Source organism: Pan troglodytes, chromosome 4, assembly GCF_028858775.2.
Source record: "Pan troglodytes isolate AG18354 chromosome 4, NHGRI_mPanTro3-v2.0_pri, whole genome shotgun sequence".
Taxonomy (NCBI): Eukaryota; Metazoa; Chordata; class Mammalia; order Primates; family Hominidae; genus Pan; species Pan troglodytes.
In genome coordinates, this window is record NC_072402.2 from 45,421,388 (window position 1) to 45,438,568 (window position 17,181).

At 43.6% G+C, this 17,181-nt stretch overlaps 1 protein-coding gene across 1 annotated transcript; it reads right to left on the reverse strand.

The window, feature by feature from the left end:
* Nucleotides 1–265: 265 nt before the first annotated feature.
* On the reverse strand, nt 266–15,115 carry KGD4 (alpha-ketoglutarate dehydrogenase subunit 4). Its single transcript, XM_001145508.6, has 4 exons — nt 14,967–15,115; nt 3,323–3,386; nt 1,336–1,523; nt 266–525 (listed from the first exon to the last, which is right to left on the reverse strand). The coding sequence occupies exons 1-4, from the start codon at nt 15,006–15,008 to the stop codon at nt 508–510; spliced, it is 312 nt and encodes a 103-aa protein (XP_001145508.1). The 5' UTR covers nt 15,009–15,115; the 3' UTR covers nt 266–507.
* Between the last annotated feature and the right edge of the window lie 2,066 nt (nt 15,116–17,181).

Consider the following 17,181-nt stretch of genomic DNA (forward strand, 5'->3'; position numbering starts at 1 on the left):
AGTTATACTCCAGTAAACTTGTGAATGAAAAAACATTAGCGAACAGAGAATTAAGAACAAGTAATAGAGTAATTATTTCACTGATCCTCACCCAATTTCAGGAAAATCATGTCCCTAAAACAGCAATTCTGACTGATAAATTTTTCCATGCCTAAACAGAAAGTAAAGTGAAATTATGGGAATCCTATGATAGTTTACTACACATTGTGTGCTTTTAATAGTTCAACACTGGTAATGTTTGATAATCAAGAGTAAATTAATAGGCTAACATTTAAAAATGTATACTTTAATAAGTATAAAGTATATAAACAATTAGGTAAGCTTGTGGAGAAGCTGACCAAGATACATAAATTAGGAAATACAAGTGTCCATCTAAATTTTCTATATTTCATTTTTTTCATAATATTTATTAAAGGTGTTTAATATACAGTTTCTCATCTGTCATTTTGGAAGTCCTTTATTGTAAAGACAATTCTATTGTCTGATGACAAACAGCAGCCACCATGGTTATTCAGGACCTCCACGCTGAAAAGGAAAAAATAAAGCAGTAAGATTAGATGTTAAATTGACTCAGGAAATGTTTTGATGGCAATTTTACAAATTTATACAATCTTCAGTAAGTAATCTTTGGTTTTTAAAAAATAGTTTTGAATTAGTCAAAACTTTTGGGTACTCATATCAATTCTTTTTTTTTTTTTTTTGAGATGGAGTTTCCGGAGTTTCACTCTTGCCCAAGCTAGAGTGCAGTGGTGCGACCTTGGCTCACTGCAACCTCCGCCTCCCGGGTTCAAGAGATTCTCCTGCCTCAGCCTCCCGAGTAGCTGGGATTACAGGTACCCGCCACCACACCCAGCTAATTTTTGTATTTTTAGTAGAGACGAGGTTTCACCACATTGGCCAGGCTGGTTTCCAAGTCCTGACCTCAGGTGACCCACCTGCCTTGGCCTCCCGAAGTGCTGGGATTACAGGCGTGAGCCACCATGCCCAGCCCTCTTATCAATTCTTATAATTTCAGACCTGGAAGGGACTCAAGGTTGACCTGTCCTTAAATTTCTTGGTATCAGAAGCTCTTTACACTCTGAAAAATTATTCAGGACCCCAAAGAGCTGTTTTTTATGTGATTATATCTATTGATATTGATATATCATGCATATTTACAGAGGGATTTGACTATGGTTTCTTTCTCATAGTCTTGGCCCACCTGACCATCCTGTCTTAGCTCTGACCACACTCTGACAAGACAATAGGAATAGCATGTAAATCAGCAAATGAAATCCCCAAAGCCCAAATGTTATGGTGTTCTGCGTAGTCTTGGGATAAAGAGCAACGACATACTTGGATAAATTCCATTTCTTCTTGAGACACAAGTTTCCTTCTGTATTTCTGAGGTAATGTTTTTATTATTTCTGCAGTGTCTGGTGGACCCTGATACATCAGCAAATCTGGTGATTTACTTCCTTTAGAATGTTGTGAAATTACAGAAGAGTGAGATGGTAGCCCTGCTGATCTCAAAGCTTCTGATACTGAAATTAAAAAAAAAAAAAGACCTTATTAGAGAAATTGTTCAGATGTCAAAATACTGAGTCTTAAAATACTATCAAATAATCAAGTCATTCTTGAAATGAAGTCATTCTTCAAATAACTCTTGAAGTATTATAATTCCAAAAGGTAAATATTGTAGAGTAACTCAGTTGGCTATATATAATTTCATAAAGGTTTTTAAAAACAAATAAGGAGGTAGCTTTAAAATTTTTATACATTTATTGTTTACAGATGGGGTCTTGCTTTGTTGCCCAGGCTGATCTTGAACTCCTGGGCTCAAGCAAACATCCTGCCAGCCATCCCACCTCAGCCTGTGAGTAGTCAGGATTATAGGCATGTGCCACTGCACCCAGCTAAGGGGCAGTCTTAAGTAAATGAATTACAAAAATGTAAAATAATGAAATTTCTAGTTAGTGGAATTCAACCCTTTAGGGGAACCTACACTACTTAAGCTTATGTCACATAACCCCTCATAGGCCAACACATGGTGGAGTTTACAGGTAATATCTTACAATAAGGAATAAGAAAGTCAGTAAATGTAAATGAGGGTAGTTTTCTCAATATCTTTACACTTGTTTAAACATCTTAATTCTTCAATAGTTATAATAAGTTAAAAATATACCTATAAAATGTGTTAAAATTGCCTGAATTAAAGATCAAGAGAGGCACAGAGGATCTGGTTTTTTTAAAAAAGGGCGGGAATCAAAGAAAAACAGAACCCTTTCAGAATCTTCTCCCATTAATTTTGAATAAATGCTAAGGATTAAGGCAATCCAAAAAATATTTACTGACTAGATGAATAGATAAATGAATGAATGAAAGAAAAGATGGTTGGTGAGGAGAGAAACAGGAATGGTTATTATTTTCCCAGTCTCTGCAAATGTAAGCATGGGAGAATCTTCTAAAGGATAGGAGAGAATAAAGGTAGGACAAAATTTTGCCCATATAAACTCACTAGAAATTCAGAGACATCTTCTGTTGAGTCACTACCTTTTAAAATAGGAGTAATAAAGGCCAGGTGAGTGGCTCACGCCTGTAATCCCAGCACTTTGGGAGGCGGAGGCAGGCAGATCACCTGAGATCAGGAGTCGAGACCAGCCTAGGCAACATGGTGAAACCCTGTCTCTACTAAAAATACAAAAATTAGCCAGGCGTGCTGGTGTATGCCTGTAATCCCAGCTACTAAGGATGCTGAAGCACGAGAATTGCTTTAACCCAGGAGGGGGAGACTGCAGTGTGCCAAGATAGCACCACTGCACTCCAGCCTGGGCGACAGAGCAAGACCCTGTCTCAAAAAATAAAATAAAATAGAGGTAATAATTTTTTTTTTTTTTGAGACAAAGTCTTGCCCTGTCACTCAGGCTGGAGTGCAGTGGCATGATCTTGGCTCACTGCAACCTCCGCCTCGTGGGTTCAAGCAATTCTATGCCTCAGCCTCCCGAGTAGCTGGGACTATAGGAGCCCGCCACCACGCCTGGCTAATTTTTTGTATTTTTTAGTAGAGACAGGGTTTCACCATGTTGGCCAGGCTGGTCTTGAACTCCTGACCTCAGGTGATCCGCCTGCCTCGGCCTCCCAAAGTGCTGGGATGACAGGCGTGAGCCACCACGCCCAGCCATAAGTTAATTTCTACTTGCATGCTACATAAGGCACTATTTTGATCTAAGCTACAATAGTCTTAACTGATTTTAAAATGAGAAATATTGCCTATAATAAAATACTCATTTATAAATATTCATGTACACAATTTTAAAAGAAATTTAAATAAAATACAACTCACCATTGGGTTTAGGATTGTCTCTTCTGTCAGGAAACCTTATTAATGGAGTGTGTGGTTTGACTACCTAAATGAAAAGTAATATGCATGAAAAACAATCTCATTAACTAAAAGAAATGATCTACTAAACCTCATAAGTAGATACTTTTGTTAAAATTACTATTTTACAGCAACTTTAAATTATACTCTTCCCCAACCAGGAAAGCTGGTCTATGAATTATTAACTTGTCTACCTGGTAAACACAACTTTGTACTTTATATATCACAAGACTTTCATTGTACTATCGAAGGTGTACTTCACTTCAAAGCAACCCAATGGAGGAGATGATGTACAGTTTATGTTGCATGACTTATAGATTGGTAAGAATGAAAGCTGGCTGGGTGCAGTGGCTTATGCCTGTAATCCCAACATTTTGGGAGGCCCAGACGGGCAGATTGCGTGAGTGCAGGAGTTTGAGACCAGCCTGGGCAACATGGTGAAACCCCGTCTCTACCAAAAATTAAAACAAAAACAAAAAGAAAAACAAGGCCCAGTGTGATGGCTCACGCCTATAATCCCAACACTTTGGGAGGCCGAGGCGGGCGGATCACGAGGTCAGGAGTTCAAGACCAGCCTGGCCAACATGGTGAAACCCCATCTCTACTAAAAATACAAAAATTAGCTGGGCATGGTGATGCGTGCCTATAATCCTAGCTACTTGGGAGGCTGAGGCAGGAGAACTGCTTGAACCAACCGGGACTCCGGAGGCAGAGGTTGCAGTGAGCTGAGATCGTGCCACTGCACTCTAGCCTGGGCTACAGAGTGAGACTCCATCTTAAAAAAAAAAAAAAAAAGGTGGCTGGGCATGGTGGCTCACACCTGTAATCCCAGCACTTTGGAAGGCCGAGGCAGGTGGATCACGAGGTCAGGAGTTCGAGAGCAGCCTGACCAACAGGGTGAAACCTCGTATCTACTAAAAATACAAAAATTAGCAGGGCATGGTGGTAGTGCACACCTGTAATCCCAGCTACTCAGGAGGCTGAGGCAGGAGAATCGCTTGAACGCAGGAGGCAGAGGTTGCAGTGAGCAGAGATAGTGCCACCATACTTCAGTCTGACCACAGAGCGAGACTCCGTCTCAAAAAAAAAAAAAAAATGTGGTGCTATGTGCCTGTAGTTCCAGCTACTTGGGAGGCTGAGGTGGGAGGATCACTTGAACCAAGGAGGCAGAGGTTGCAGTGAGCTCAGATCTTGCCACTGCACTCCAGCCTGGGCAACAGAGTGAGACCCCATCTCAAAGAAAAAACACTGGAAATTTACTGCCTTTTTTTTTTTTTTTTTTCTTTTTTCAGATGGAGTCTCACTCTGTCGCCCAGGCTGGAGTGCAGCGGCACGATCTCAGCTCACTGGAACCTCCACCTCCTGTGTTCAAGCGATTCTCCTGCCCCAGCCTCCCGAGTAGCTGGGACTATACGCACGTGCCACCACGCCCGGCTAGTTTTTTTCACTTTTAGTAGAGACGGGGTTTCACCGTGTTAGCCAAGGTGGTCTCAATCTCCTGACCTCATGATCCGCCCACCTTGGCCTCCTAAAGTGCTGGGATTACAGGTGTGAGCCACCGCACCCGGCAGAAATTTACTGACTTTTTAAATTTTTTGTTGAGACAGCGTCTGGCTTGTTGCCCAGGATGGAGTGCACTGGCATGATGTGGCCTTACCGCAACCTCCGCCTCCTGCTCCTAGGTACAAGCAATCTCCTTGCCTTAGCCTCCCAAAGTGCTAGGATTTCAGGCATGAACCACTGCACCTGGCCTCCTGACTTGTTCTGAGTGTTATTTACCTACAATATTAATACCTAACAGGGAAGAAAAAACAATCATTTTGAAAATTAGAAAATTAAAGAATGCTTTTTTTGACTACAAAAGTAACACAAATTCTGTGTAAAACATTTGGAAGAACACAGAAAAGCACAAAGAAGAAAACACTATAATCCCAAGACCCACGTAAAACAAATAAAAGACTTTTTTTTTTTTTGAGATGGAGTCTCCCTCTGTCACCCAGGCTGGAATGTAGTGGCGTAATCTCTGTTCACTGCAACCTCCGCCTCCCAGGTTCAAGCAATTCTCCTGCCTCAGCCTCCTGAGTAGCCAGGATTACAGGCCTGCGCCACCACACCCCGCTAATTTTTGTATTTTTAGTAGATATGGAGTTTCCCCATTTTACCCAGGCTGGTCTTGAACTCCTGACCTCAAATGATCCACCTGCTTCGGCTTCCCAAAGTGCTGGGATTACAGGCATGGGCCACCATGCCCGGCCCAAATTAAAACATTTGATAGCACTTTATTTTAGTCTTTTTCCTATACCCATAGGAATACTTTTTTTTTTTTTTTTTTTTGAGACAGAGTCTTGCTGTGTCACTCAGACTGGAGTACAGTGCCGCAATCACGGCTCACTGCAACCTCCGCCTCAAGGGTTCAAGTGATTCTCCTGCCTCCGCCTCCCGAGTAGCTGGGATTACAGGTGCCCGCCACCACGCCCGGCTAATTTTTATATTTTTAGTAGAGACAGGGTTTCACCATGTTGGCCAGGCTGGTTTCGAACGGCCTCCCAAAGTGCTGGGATTACAGGCATGAGCCACCATGCCTGGCCTGGAATACATATTTTTGGAATACTGTTTTTGGAACAGATGTTTGAAAAGTATTAACATTTTTGTCCGTAAAATTCCAGATAGTGGTACAGAGGACCTTAAATGGACCTGTCAATATGAAATCTTCTGAATATACAATGCTAAGAATCTAATGAACAAAGTACTATTTTCAACTAATCTATAAATTGCTATGTAACGAATGAGACTGAGGTGGGTTTATCTGCAATATATTTATATATTTGTAGTACATATTATGCATTTTATGTGGGTACAGAAGCAAATAGGTATGGGATTGGCCTAAAAATTCACCACTGTAATTCTGTGGCTGTGAGAAAATGCTGGAATGTGTTCTCTCCCTCACCATAAAATCATGCTCAAGTCTTCCATGCTAAAAAACTTCTCGGCCGGGCATGGTGGCTCACACCTGTAATGCCAGCACTTTGAGAGGCCGAGGTGGGTGGATCATGAGGTCAGGAGATCGAGACCATTCTGGCTAACACGGAGAAACCCCGTCTCTACTAAAAATACAAAAAAAGTAGCCAGGCGTGGTGGCACACACCTGTAGTCCCAGGTACTCGGGAGGCTGAGGCAGGAGAATCGCTTGAACCTGGGAGGCAGAGGTTGCAGTGAGCCGAGATTGTGCCACTGCACTCCAGCCTAGGTGAAAGAGCAAGACTTTGTCTCAAAAAAAAAAAAGCTGCGCACCGTGGCTCACGCCTGTCATCCCAGCACTTTGGGAGGCCAAGGCGGGTGGATCATGAGGTCACGAATTCAAGACCAGCCTGGCCAAGACGGTGAAACCCTGTCTCTACTAAAAAAATAAAAAAATTAGCCGGGCGTGGTGGTGGGCGCCTGTAATCCCAGCTACTTGGGAGGCTAAGGCAGAAAAGTGCTTGAACCCTGGAGTGGAAGTCCGAGATCGAGCCACTGCACTCCAGCCTGAGTGACAGAGAGAGGCTCTGTCTCAAAAAAAAAAACTTCTCTATTAACTGTTTCTTCACTTTCATAGCCAAGCTTCTTAAGAGAATGTTCTATCTATCCTATCATCACTCCCCTATTTAGAAGTTTGAAAACTGGCTGAGGTCAGTGGCTCATGCCTGTAATCCCAGCACTTTGGGAAGATGGCTTGAGCCCAGGAGTTTGAGACCAGCCTGAGCAAGAAGATGAGACTCCCTCTCTACAACTTAAAAGAAAAAAAAAAAGAAGTTTGAAAAATGTTCCACAGCTTTCAGGATAAAGTTCAAACTCTTATTTGGCACTCACAACACCCATTGTGATCTGGCCTCTCCCTACTTTGCCAGCCTTTCTCCCCTACTCTCTTATGTACCCATTGCTCCAAGTATTCTGAAGTATTTTTCCTTTCCCCAATTCATCCTATTTATCCTCATTCCATCTACAGCTTACGTCCTCTGCCATGAAATCTCCCTCCCATCCCATTCCACTTCCATGCCTATCCTTCTGACTGCTTATCCTTTGCAACAGCTCAAATGTCACTCTTCTCTAAGAACCTTTCCCAAATTCCAAAGTCTGAGTTAAAAACTCTCCTTATGTTTTCAGAGGACAGATAAGTTAGCCAATGATTATAGAAGAGCACTAAGCTCCAGGACAGTCAGAGACAGAAAACTAAGCACTTCTGCAGTAGCATTCCTGTTACATGGTAAATGCCCAAGTAACAGTTGCCAAATACGTGAATAAACCATTTGTAAGTTAGGTCTAACTGTATAGGCATGTAAATATGTATTATATACTTATACAAATGTACATACACTGCAGAGAAGGAATCATTTGCAACATTGCTTTTATATACTTAAAAACATGATTTAATATGGCCTTATAGGCTGGGCACGGTGTCTAACACCTGTAATCCCAGCACTTTGGAAGGCTGAAGTGGACAGATCACTTGAGGTCAGGAGTTCAAGACCAACCTGGTCAACATGGTGAAACCCCGTCTCTACTAAAAATACAAAAATTAGCTGCGTGTGGTGGCGCACGCCTGTGATCCCAGCTACTCAGGAGGCTGGGGCATGAGAAATCACTTGAACTCAGGAGGTGGAGGTTGCAGTGAGCCAAGACTGTACCACTGCACTCCAGCCTGGGCAACAGAGCAAGACTCCATCTAAAAACAAAAACAAAAAACAACCAATAATAATAATAATATGGTCCTATAAATTAAATTCCCACTGTTTGGTATCCCTACTTTTTAACAAAAAAAATTTTTATTTTGAGATAGGGTCTTGCTCTTGTCACCTAGTGCAGTGGTATGATCACAGCTCATTACAGCCTCAACCTCCCAGGCTCAAGGGATCCTCCCACGTTAGCCTCCAAAGTAACTGGGACTACAAGTGTGCACCACCACGCCTGGCTAATTTTTAAAATTTTTTGTGGAGACGGGATCTCCCTATGTTCCTTAGGTGGGTCTTGAACTCTTGGGCTTAAGCAATCCTCCTGCCTTGGCCGCCCAAAGTACAGGGATTACAGGCATGAGCCACTGCACCCAGCCCTAGAAAGTGTTTTAAATGCAAAAAAGTAGAATGGTATAAAATAAACCCTGATATAGGCCGGGCGCAGTGGCTCACGCCTGTAATCCCAGCACTTTGGGAGGCCGAGGTGGGTGGATCATGAGGTCAGGAGTTTGAGACCATCCTGGCTAACATGGTGAAACCCCATCTCTACTAAAAATACAAAAATTAGCCGGGCGTGGTGGCGGGCACCTGTAGTCCCAGCTACTTGGGAGGCTGAGGCAGGAGAATGGCGTGAACCCAGGAGGCGGAGCTTGCAGTGAGCCGAGATGGCACCACTGCACTCCAGCCTGGGTGACAGAGCGAGACTCCATCTCAAAAAAAAATTAATAATAAATAAATAAATACAATAAACCCTGATATATTCATCACACAACTTCAACAATAATATAGTCAATCTTATTTCATCATCCCTTCCCCGATTAAACAAATCCCATACATTTAATCCCATCTCATCTGTTAATATCTTCCACACATTACTGACAAACAGAATTTTTGTTAAATCATAACTCCAATACTTTTTTTTTTTCCAATTTGAAAGCAGTGAAGCCAGGCTCAGTGGCTCATGCATGTAATCCCAGCACTTTGAGAGGCTGAGGCAGGAGGATCACTTGAGCCCAGGAGTTCAAGACCAGCCTGGGCAATATAGTCAGACCCTGTCTCTACTAAAAATTTAAAAAGTTAGCCGGGCATGGTGGCGTGGGCCTGTAGTCCCAGCTACTTGGAACGCTTAGGTGGGAAGATCACTTGAGCCCGAGAGGTTGAGGCTATAGTAAATCAGCCAAGATCATGCTACTGCACTGCAGCCTGGAAAACAGCAAGATCTTATCTCAAAAAAAAAAAAAGTCACTTTATTAACTAACAAGATTCCAAATATAATCATGGTAGACACCTTAGTTCATCCTAGTTTTTGTTCGGGTGAGCCCCAATACTTTTGCCACACTTAACTAACAATAATTCCTACTATCATCTGATATTTAGCTTATGCTCACATTTCCCCTTCTTGATTGGGTGTGGTGACTCACACCTGTAATCTCAGCAATTTGGGAGTCTGAGGCAGGTGGATTTCTTGAGCTCAGGAGTTTGAAACCAGCCTGGGCAACATGGCGAAACTCTGTCTCTACAAAAAATACCAAAAACTTAGCTGCGAGTGGTGCTGCACACCTTCAGTCCCAGCTATTTGGGGGGCTGAGGCAGGAGGATCACTTGAACCTTGGGAGGTCAAGGCTGCAGTGAGCCATGATCATGCCACTACACTCCAGTATGTGTGATAAAGTGAGACCCTGTCTCAAACAAAACAAAACAAAAATTTCCCCTTCTCAATTGTCTTTTTAGATTCTAAATACAAATATGACAAAAAATAACTCCAACTGTATATTAGCTGGATAACGAAGAAGCCAATCTGAAAAGGCTCCCACTGTATGACTGCAACCATACGACATTCTAGAAAAGGTCAAACTATCCATCTAACATTTTTTTTTTTTTTTTTTTGAGACAGAGTCTCATTCTGTCGCCCAGGCTAGAGTGCAATGGCATGATCTCGGCTCACTGCAACCTCCGCCTCCCAGGTTCAAGCAGTTCTCCTGCCTCAGCCTCCCAAGTAGCTGGGATTACAGGTGCACACCACCACACCTGGCTAATTTTTGTACTTTTAGTAGAGATGGGGTTTTGCCACGTTGGCCAGGCTGGTCTCGAACTCCTGACCTCAGGTGAACCGTCTACCTCGGCCTCCCAAAGTGCTGGGATTACAGGCATGAGCCACCATGCCTGGCTGAGTATCTTTTCATTAGACCTAGGTGTCACTCATGACACCTATTTTATATGTCATCTAAATATATCATTTTTTTTTTTTTGAGACAAGGTTACACTCTGTTGCCCAGACTGGAGTACAGTGGTATGATCTCAGCTCACTGCAACCTCAACCTCCCAGGCTCAAGCAATCCTCCCACTTAAAGCGATCCTCCCACTTCAGCCTCCCACGTAGCTGGGACTACAGGGGTGCACCACCACACCCAGTTAAGTTTTGTATTTTTTGTAGAGACAGGGTTTCACCATGTTGGCCAGGCTGGTCTTGAACTCCTGGGCTCCAGCAATCCACCTACTTCAGCCTCCCAAAATGTATTTTCTTTGATGAGGTGTCTGTTCAGCTGTTTTGCCCATTTTAAAATTCAGTCATTTATTTTTATTTATTTTCTTATTGTTGAGTTCTTCTGTTTTCTTTTCTTTTCCTTTTTTTTTGAGATGGAGTCTTGCTCTGTCACCCAGGCTGGAGTGCAGTGGGCTCACTGCAACCTCCGCCTCCCAGGTTCAAGTGATTCTCCTGCCTCAGCCTCCTGTAGCTGGGATTATAGGCACCTGCCACCACGCCCAGCTAATTTTTGTACTTTTAATAGATATGGGGTTTTGCCATGTTGGCCAGGCTGGTCTCGAACTCCTGACCTCAGGTGATCTGCCCGCCTTGGTCTCCCAAAGTGCTGGGATTACAGGCATGAGTCACCGTGCCCAGCCTTATGTTTTCTATAATAGTCTTTTATCAGATATGTCTTTTGAAAGTATTTTCTCCCAATATGTGGCTTGCCTTTTTTTGACAGTGTCTCACAGAGCAGAATTTTTTATTTTAATGAAGTCCAGCTTATCAATTAATTTTTCATGGATCATGCCTTTGGTGTTATATCTAAAAAGTCATTCCTAAACCTAAGGTTATTTTTATTTTCTCCTATGTTATATTCTAAGGGTTTTATAGTTTTGCATTTTGCATTTAGGTCTAGGATCCATTTTGAGTTAATTTTTGTGAAGAACATGAGGTCTGTGTCTAGATGGATATCCAATTTTTTCAGCACTATGTTGAAAAGACTATCTTTTCTCCATTGTATTCCCTTTGCTCGTTTTGTCAAAGATCAGTTGACTATCTCTTTATTTTTACCTTTCCAAATCTTAGTTTTAGCTATGCCTCTTATAAACAGCATAGCACTGGATTTTCATTTGTTAGCGAGTCTGAAAATGTTTTACTTTATTATTTATTTTTTGAGACCAGGTCTTGCTCTGTTACACAGGCTGGGGTGCAGTGGAGTGATCGTGGTTCACTGCAGCGTCAAACTCCAGGGCTCAAGTGATCTTTCCACCTCAGCCTCCTAAGTAGCTAGGACTACAGGTACACACCCACACACTACCCCTCCTGCCTGGCTAATTTTTTTTTTTTTTTTTTTAGTATTTATTGATCATTCTTGGGTGTTTCTCGGAGAGGGGGATGTGGCAGGGTCATAGGATAATAGTGGAGAGAAGGTCAGCAGATAAACACGTGAACAAAAAGGTCTCTGGTTTTCCTAGGCAGAGGTCCCTGCGGCCTTCCTTCCGCAGCGTTTACGTCCCTGGGTACTTGAGATTAGGGAGTAGTGATGACTCTTAACGAGCATGCTGCCTTCAAGCATCTGTTTATCAAAGCACATCTTGCACCGCCCTTAATCCATTTAACCCTGAGTTGACACAGCACATGTTTCAGAGAGCACGGGGTTGGGGGTAAGGTTATAGATTAACAGCATCCCAAGGCAGAAGAATTTTTCTTAGTACAGAACAAAATGGAGTCTCCTATGTCTACTTCTTTCTACACAGACACAGTAACAATCTGATCTCTCTTTCTTTTCCCCACATTTCCCCCTTTTCTTTTCGACAAAACCGCCATCGTCATCATGGCCCGTTCTCGATGGTTGCTGTCTCTTCCGAGCTGTTGGGTACACCTGCAGAAAGGCTGTCACTTCACACTTGGAAGATTGCACTGCGGCCAGGCAGAGGCGCTCCTCACTTCCCAGACGGGGTGGCGGCCGGGCAGAGGCGCTCCTCACATCCCAGACGGGGTGGCCGGGCAGAGGCGCTCCTCACTTCCCAGACGGGACGGCTGCCTGGCTAATTTTTATAGAGATGGGGTCTTGCTATGTTGCCTAGGCTAATCTTGAACTCCTGGCTCAAGCAATCTTCCCACCTTGGCTTTCCAAAGTGTTGGGAGTACAGGTGTGAGCCACCGTGCCCAGCTGGCTTTGTCTTTACTTAATGTTCTGAGACCATGCTTTGTGACTTCCTATCAGTTTGTACCAATCAGTCTTTTGGCACTCTTCTCTTCCTTCAAGATATGGATCAACAACCAAATTCTAAGCTCTATTTTTTTTTTTTTGAGTCAGGGTCTAGCTCTACTGTCCAGGCTGGAATGCAGTGGCATGATTATGGCTCACTGTAGCCTTGATCACCCAGGCTCAATCTTCCCACCTCAGCCTCCTGAGTAGCTGGGACCACAGGTGCACGTCACCATGCTCAGCTAATTTTTTAAAATTTTTATAGAGATGGGGTCTTGCTATGTTGCCCAGGTTGGTCTTGAACTCCTGGGCTCAAGCCATCCTCCTGCCTCAAACTACCAAAGTGTTGGGATTACAGGCATACACCAGTGAGCCTGGCCCAAACTCTAACTGGCACTGTAGTCCTAGCTTTATAGGCCTGTCACAGAGATACTCAACAAATTTTGCTAATGTTATATGTAATTATTACATAATATTAGCACATACTTTATTATTTATTTTTCGAGACCAGGTCTTGCTCTGTTACACAGGCTGGGGTGCAGTGGGGTGATTGTGGTTCACTGCAGCGTCAAACTCCTAGGCTCAAGTGATATTATATTAGCATATTGGTTGTATTCTCTCTTTTTTCTTTTTTTTTAAGAGCGCAATCACGAACCTGATTTGAATTCTAAATAGGTGAGTACAGGTCTTTGTTCCTATGTTAGAAGGGCACAGACCATTCCTTACTGTATATCTCACAGTTTCTTCATTTGTTTGCACACATCAGCTGTTAGTATTGCTTTGGACTGTACTATTTTAACAAACTACCACAATTTGTTTATGCAAAAGACAGACATAGAGATTGTTTGTGGTTTGGGGGCTATCAGAAATAGAGCCAGGGACCCCATGGCAGTATATATAGTACCTGCCTGCTGAGATGCCACACTCCTGCTGCCAGGCTGGAACCCCTCAGCTCTGGACCCCAGTTCTTTGCTAGTAACTCTTTTTTTTCTGTGAACATTTACGTACAGAGACAGTATGTGCATTCACTTCTCTTGGGCAATAAACCTATGAGTAGAATTGCTGGGTCATACGGTAGATACATGCTTAACTATTAGAGACTGACAGCTTTCCAAAGTGGCTATAACATTTTATATTCCCACCAGCAATACTGAGGGTTTCAGATGCTTCACATTCTCATCACCACTGACGTCTAAATTTTAGTCATTTTGGTGGATGTGTAGGACCTCATGGTTTTAATTTTTATTTTCCTGGCAAGTAATGATATTGAGCACCTTTTAAAATGTTCATTGCTCATTTGGGTATCTTTTGTGCAACACGCCAAGTCTTTTACCCATTTTTAAATTGTTATATATTATTGATACATATGGTTATATATTATGGATAACAGACCTTTGTCAGTCTCTCAGTCCTTACAGAATCTTTAACTAGTTGATGCTCAGTAACTACCCACTGAATAAGTAAGGATCATTCATTGCAATGGGACCAAAGACTGGGATCTAGGATTATCATTCAGACAACAATTTCAGGAATTTAGAAAAAGGTCTTTTAAGAGATGTACTTATATAAAGCGGAATGTACTTCTCATATCAAAGATAAAAGTCAATTATAAAATAATATAGTTTCAGAGTTCAAAGACTATGTAAACCAACCACAAAAGTGGAGGTTGTGTTCCACTTATATAATAATTTTACCTAAGTTAGAACCACAGCTGAAGAAACAAATAAAAAGGCTATCAGGAGTTAGTAGCTGATAGGTGGATTAACAGTTACTTTAGCTGTCTATCTAAACCAGGGGAAAATAGGCTTGTGAAACCAACGCTTATACACACACACACACATTAATATACACACACACATACTAATTAAACTTAAGTTTACTTTTCTATTTCCCTCATCTGGCCTGTAGCCAGACGCTTGGAGAGGTTGGGGAGAACCCGCTCCGGCGAGGACGCAGTACGCGGGGCCAGTTGCCCGACCATTCCCGAGACCTTGAAGGGACAGTGGGTCAGATCCAGGGTTCGCTTCCTTCCACGCCCCGCTACCGCCTTCCTTCCGATTGGCTGATCGGGGGCACCACAGCCAATCCTAGACGGCGATTGGCCAGGCTACCGCCAGGGTCGCCTCACCCGCACACGCCTAAGACTAACAAGGTCCTGGCGGAGGAGCGGGGGATCCCGGCAGTAGGTACAGGACCTACCTGCCAAGATGCTGCACGGTTGCCGCAAGGCTCGAACCCTCCGCGCCGGACCCACCTCACTGCCCGGTCCAACAGGCTCAAAGTCCCATCCTCACACACACCCGCGGGCGCCGTCACTGGCCCTCCGCAGAGGCGCGGTCACCGCTCTGCCTCTGCCACCGCCTTTACTCCCCGACGCCGTCGCCATAGTCAGCACCGTCCCTACCGCCCAAGATGCGGAAACGCGACAAATTGCTTTACCTGAACGACCCTACTAGCAGACGCCATCTTGCTGCCCATCATGACCCCCGAGAAGGGGCAGTTTCCGGGGCGCGAGCGAGCCGCGGCGATCACTGGAGTCCCGGGCAGCTGTGGGCGGTGCTTCCCGGGACGTCACGGAGGCGGAGACCGGACTGGGCTCTCCTCCGCCGTGGCGCTGGCTCCGCCCCCTGTGCCTGACCCCGCCCACCCCTTCTCCCTACTAGGATCCACCCACGTGTGTTCTATTGTTTCGTTTTGGGGACAAAATTTTGTTAAGGTGGGTCTCTGCTCATTAGCCTATAAATTGTCTAGGACCATTTCCTTTCCAGAAAGCCAGTCTATAATTTCGATATAGTTCAAAATTTTATCTGGAACCAAATAAATAATACAACCTTCTTATCTGACAGCTCTTGCAAAGATTAAAAAAATTAAAGAAAAACAAAAAAAAACCTTGCGGTTTCCTAAAATGAATAATTTTGTTAAAATGGGAGTTAGTGGCAAGCTCACAAGAGTTTACTCTGGCTTAAAAAGGGCCATGTCACACTCTCTTGCTCATTGGCATTGCTTGATCGTAATTTGTTTCTGTTTTCTTTACCGTTTATTACTCCTGATATCGAACTGCTGGGCCTTTGCTTCAAGTTGAGATAACTCAAAAATTCAGAAATATTTGAAACGTAAGCCACTCATATCTTTCCCCCAAAGTTACATTACGGGCGGGGCGCTATGGCTCACGCCTGTAATCCCAGCACTTTGGGAGGCTGAGGCGGGCGGATCACTTGAGGTCAGGAGTTCGACACCAGACTGGCCAACATTGTAAAACCCTGTCTCTACTAAAAATACAAAAATTAGCCGGGCGTGGTGGCGGGCGCCTGTAGTCCCAGCTACTCAGGAGGTGAGGCAGGAGAATTGCTTGAACCCAGAAGGCAGAGGTTGCAGTAAGCCGAGAGTGTGCCACTGCACTCCAGCCTGAGCGACAGAGGGAGACTCCGTCTCAAAAAAAAAAAAAAACAGTTACATTACGTTCTGTGATAATGCTTAGGTTATATATAGTATTGTAAGCTTGACCAATGTGTTTGATGATATACATCAGTGATTTCTAAGTCTTGGGATCTTTTTAGAAATATAAATTACTGAACCCAGGTATGGTCTATTGGGATTCAGTGACTGTAGAGAGGCCATTAACCCGTTTTGTTTTGTTTTGTTTTTGTGGTTTTTTTTTTTTTTGAGATGGAGTCTCGCTCTGTTGCCCAGCCTGGAGTGCTGTGGCGTGATCTCAGGTCACTGCAACCTTTGCCTCCTGGATTCAAGCAATTCTCCAGCCTCAGCCTCCCCAGTAGCTGGGATTACAGACACCCGCCACCACGCCTGGCTAATTTTTGTATTTTTGGTAGAGACAGAGTTTCACCATATTGGCCAGACTAATCTCCAACTCCTGGCCTCAAGTGATCCACCCACCTCAGCCTCCCTAAGTGCTGGTATTACAGGCGTGAGCCACTGCGCCTGGCCCCATTTTAATTATTTTCAAATGTGCAGTTCAGTCACATTAAGTACATTCACATTGTTGGGCAATTGTTACCATCTTCAGAAACTGTACCCATTAAACAAAAACTTATTCCTCCTTCCTTCAGCCTCTGACAACTATCATTTTACTTTCTATGAATTTGACTACTGTAGGTACTTAATGTACGTGGAGCCATAACAGTATTTGTCCTTTTGTAATTAGCTTGTTTCACTTAGCATGTCTTCAGAGTTCATTCATGTTGTAGAATGTGTCAGAATTTCTTTCTTTTTTAAGGCTGAAAAAATCCCATTGTATGTGTATACCACATTTTGCTTATCCATTCATCTGTGGTAATTCTTTTTTTTTTTTGAGACAGAGTCTTGCTCTGTCACCCAGGCTGGAGTGCAGTGGTGCCAACTCGGCTCACTGCAAGCTCCGCCTCCCTGGTTCACACCATTCTCCCACCTCAGCCTCCCAGGTAGCTGGGACTACAGGCACCCGCCACCACACCAGGCTAATTTTTTTGTATTTTTAGTAGAGACAGGGTTTCACCGTGTTAGCCAGGATAGTCTCCATCTCCTGACCTTGTGATCTGCCCGCCTCAGCCTCCCAAAGTGCTGGGATTACAGGTGTGAGCCACCGTGCCCAGCCGATAATTTTTTTTTTTTTTGAGACAGAGTCTCGCTGTGACACCCAGGCTGGATGCAGTGGCAT

What these genes read in the sequence shown, in the direction of transcription:
- KGD4 (XM_001145508.6), bottom strand. Translation starts at nt 15,008, where the DNA reads ATGATGGGCAGCAAGATGGCGTCTGCTAGTAGGGTCGTTCAG. An exon ending in CTGCTAGTAGGGTCGTTCAG is followed by an intron (nt 3,387 to 14,966) that starts GTAAAGCAATTT and finishes CTTTTCATTTAG; the next exon opens with GTAGTCAAACCACACACTCC. An exon ending in AGACAATCCTAAACCCAATG is followed by an intron (nt 1,524 to 3,322) that starts GTGAGTTGTATT and finishes TTTTAATTTCAG; the next exon opens with TATCAGAAGCTTTGAGATCA.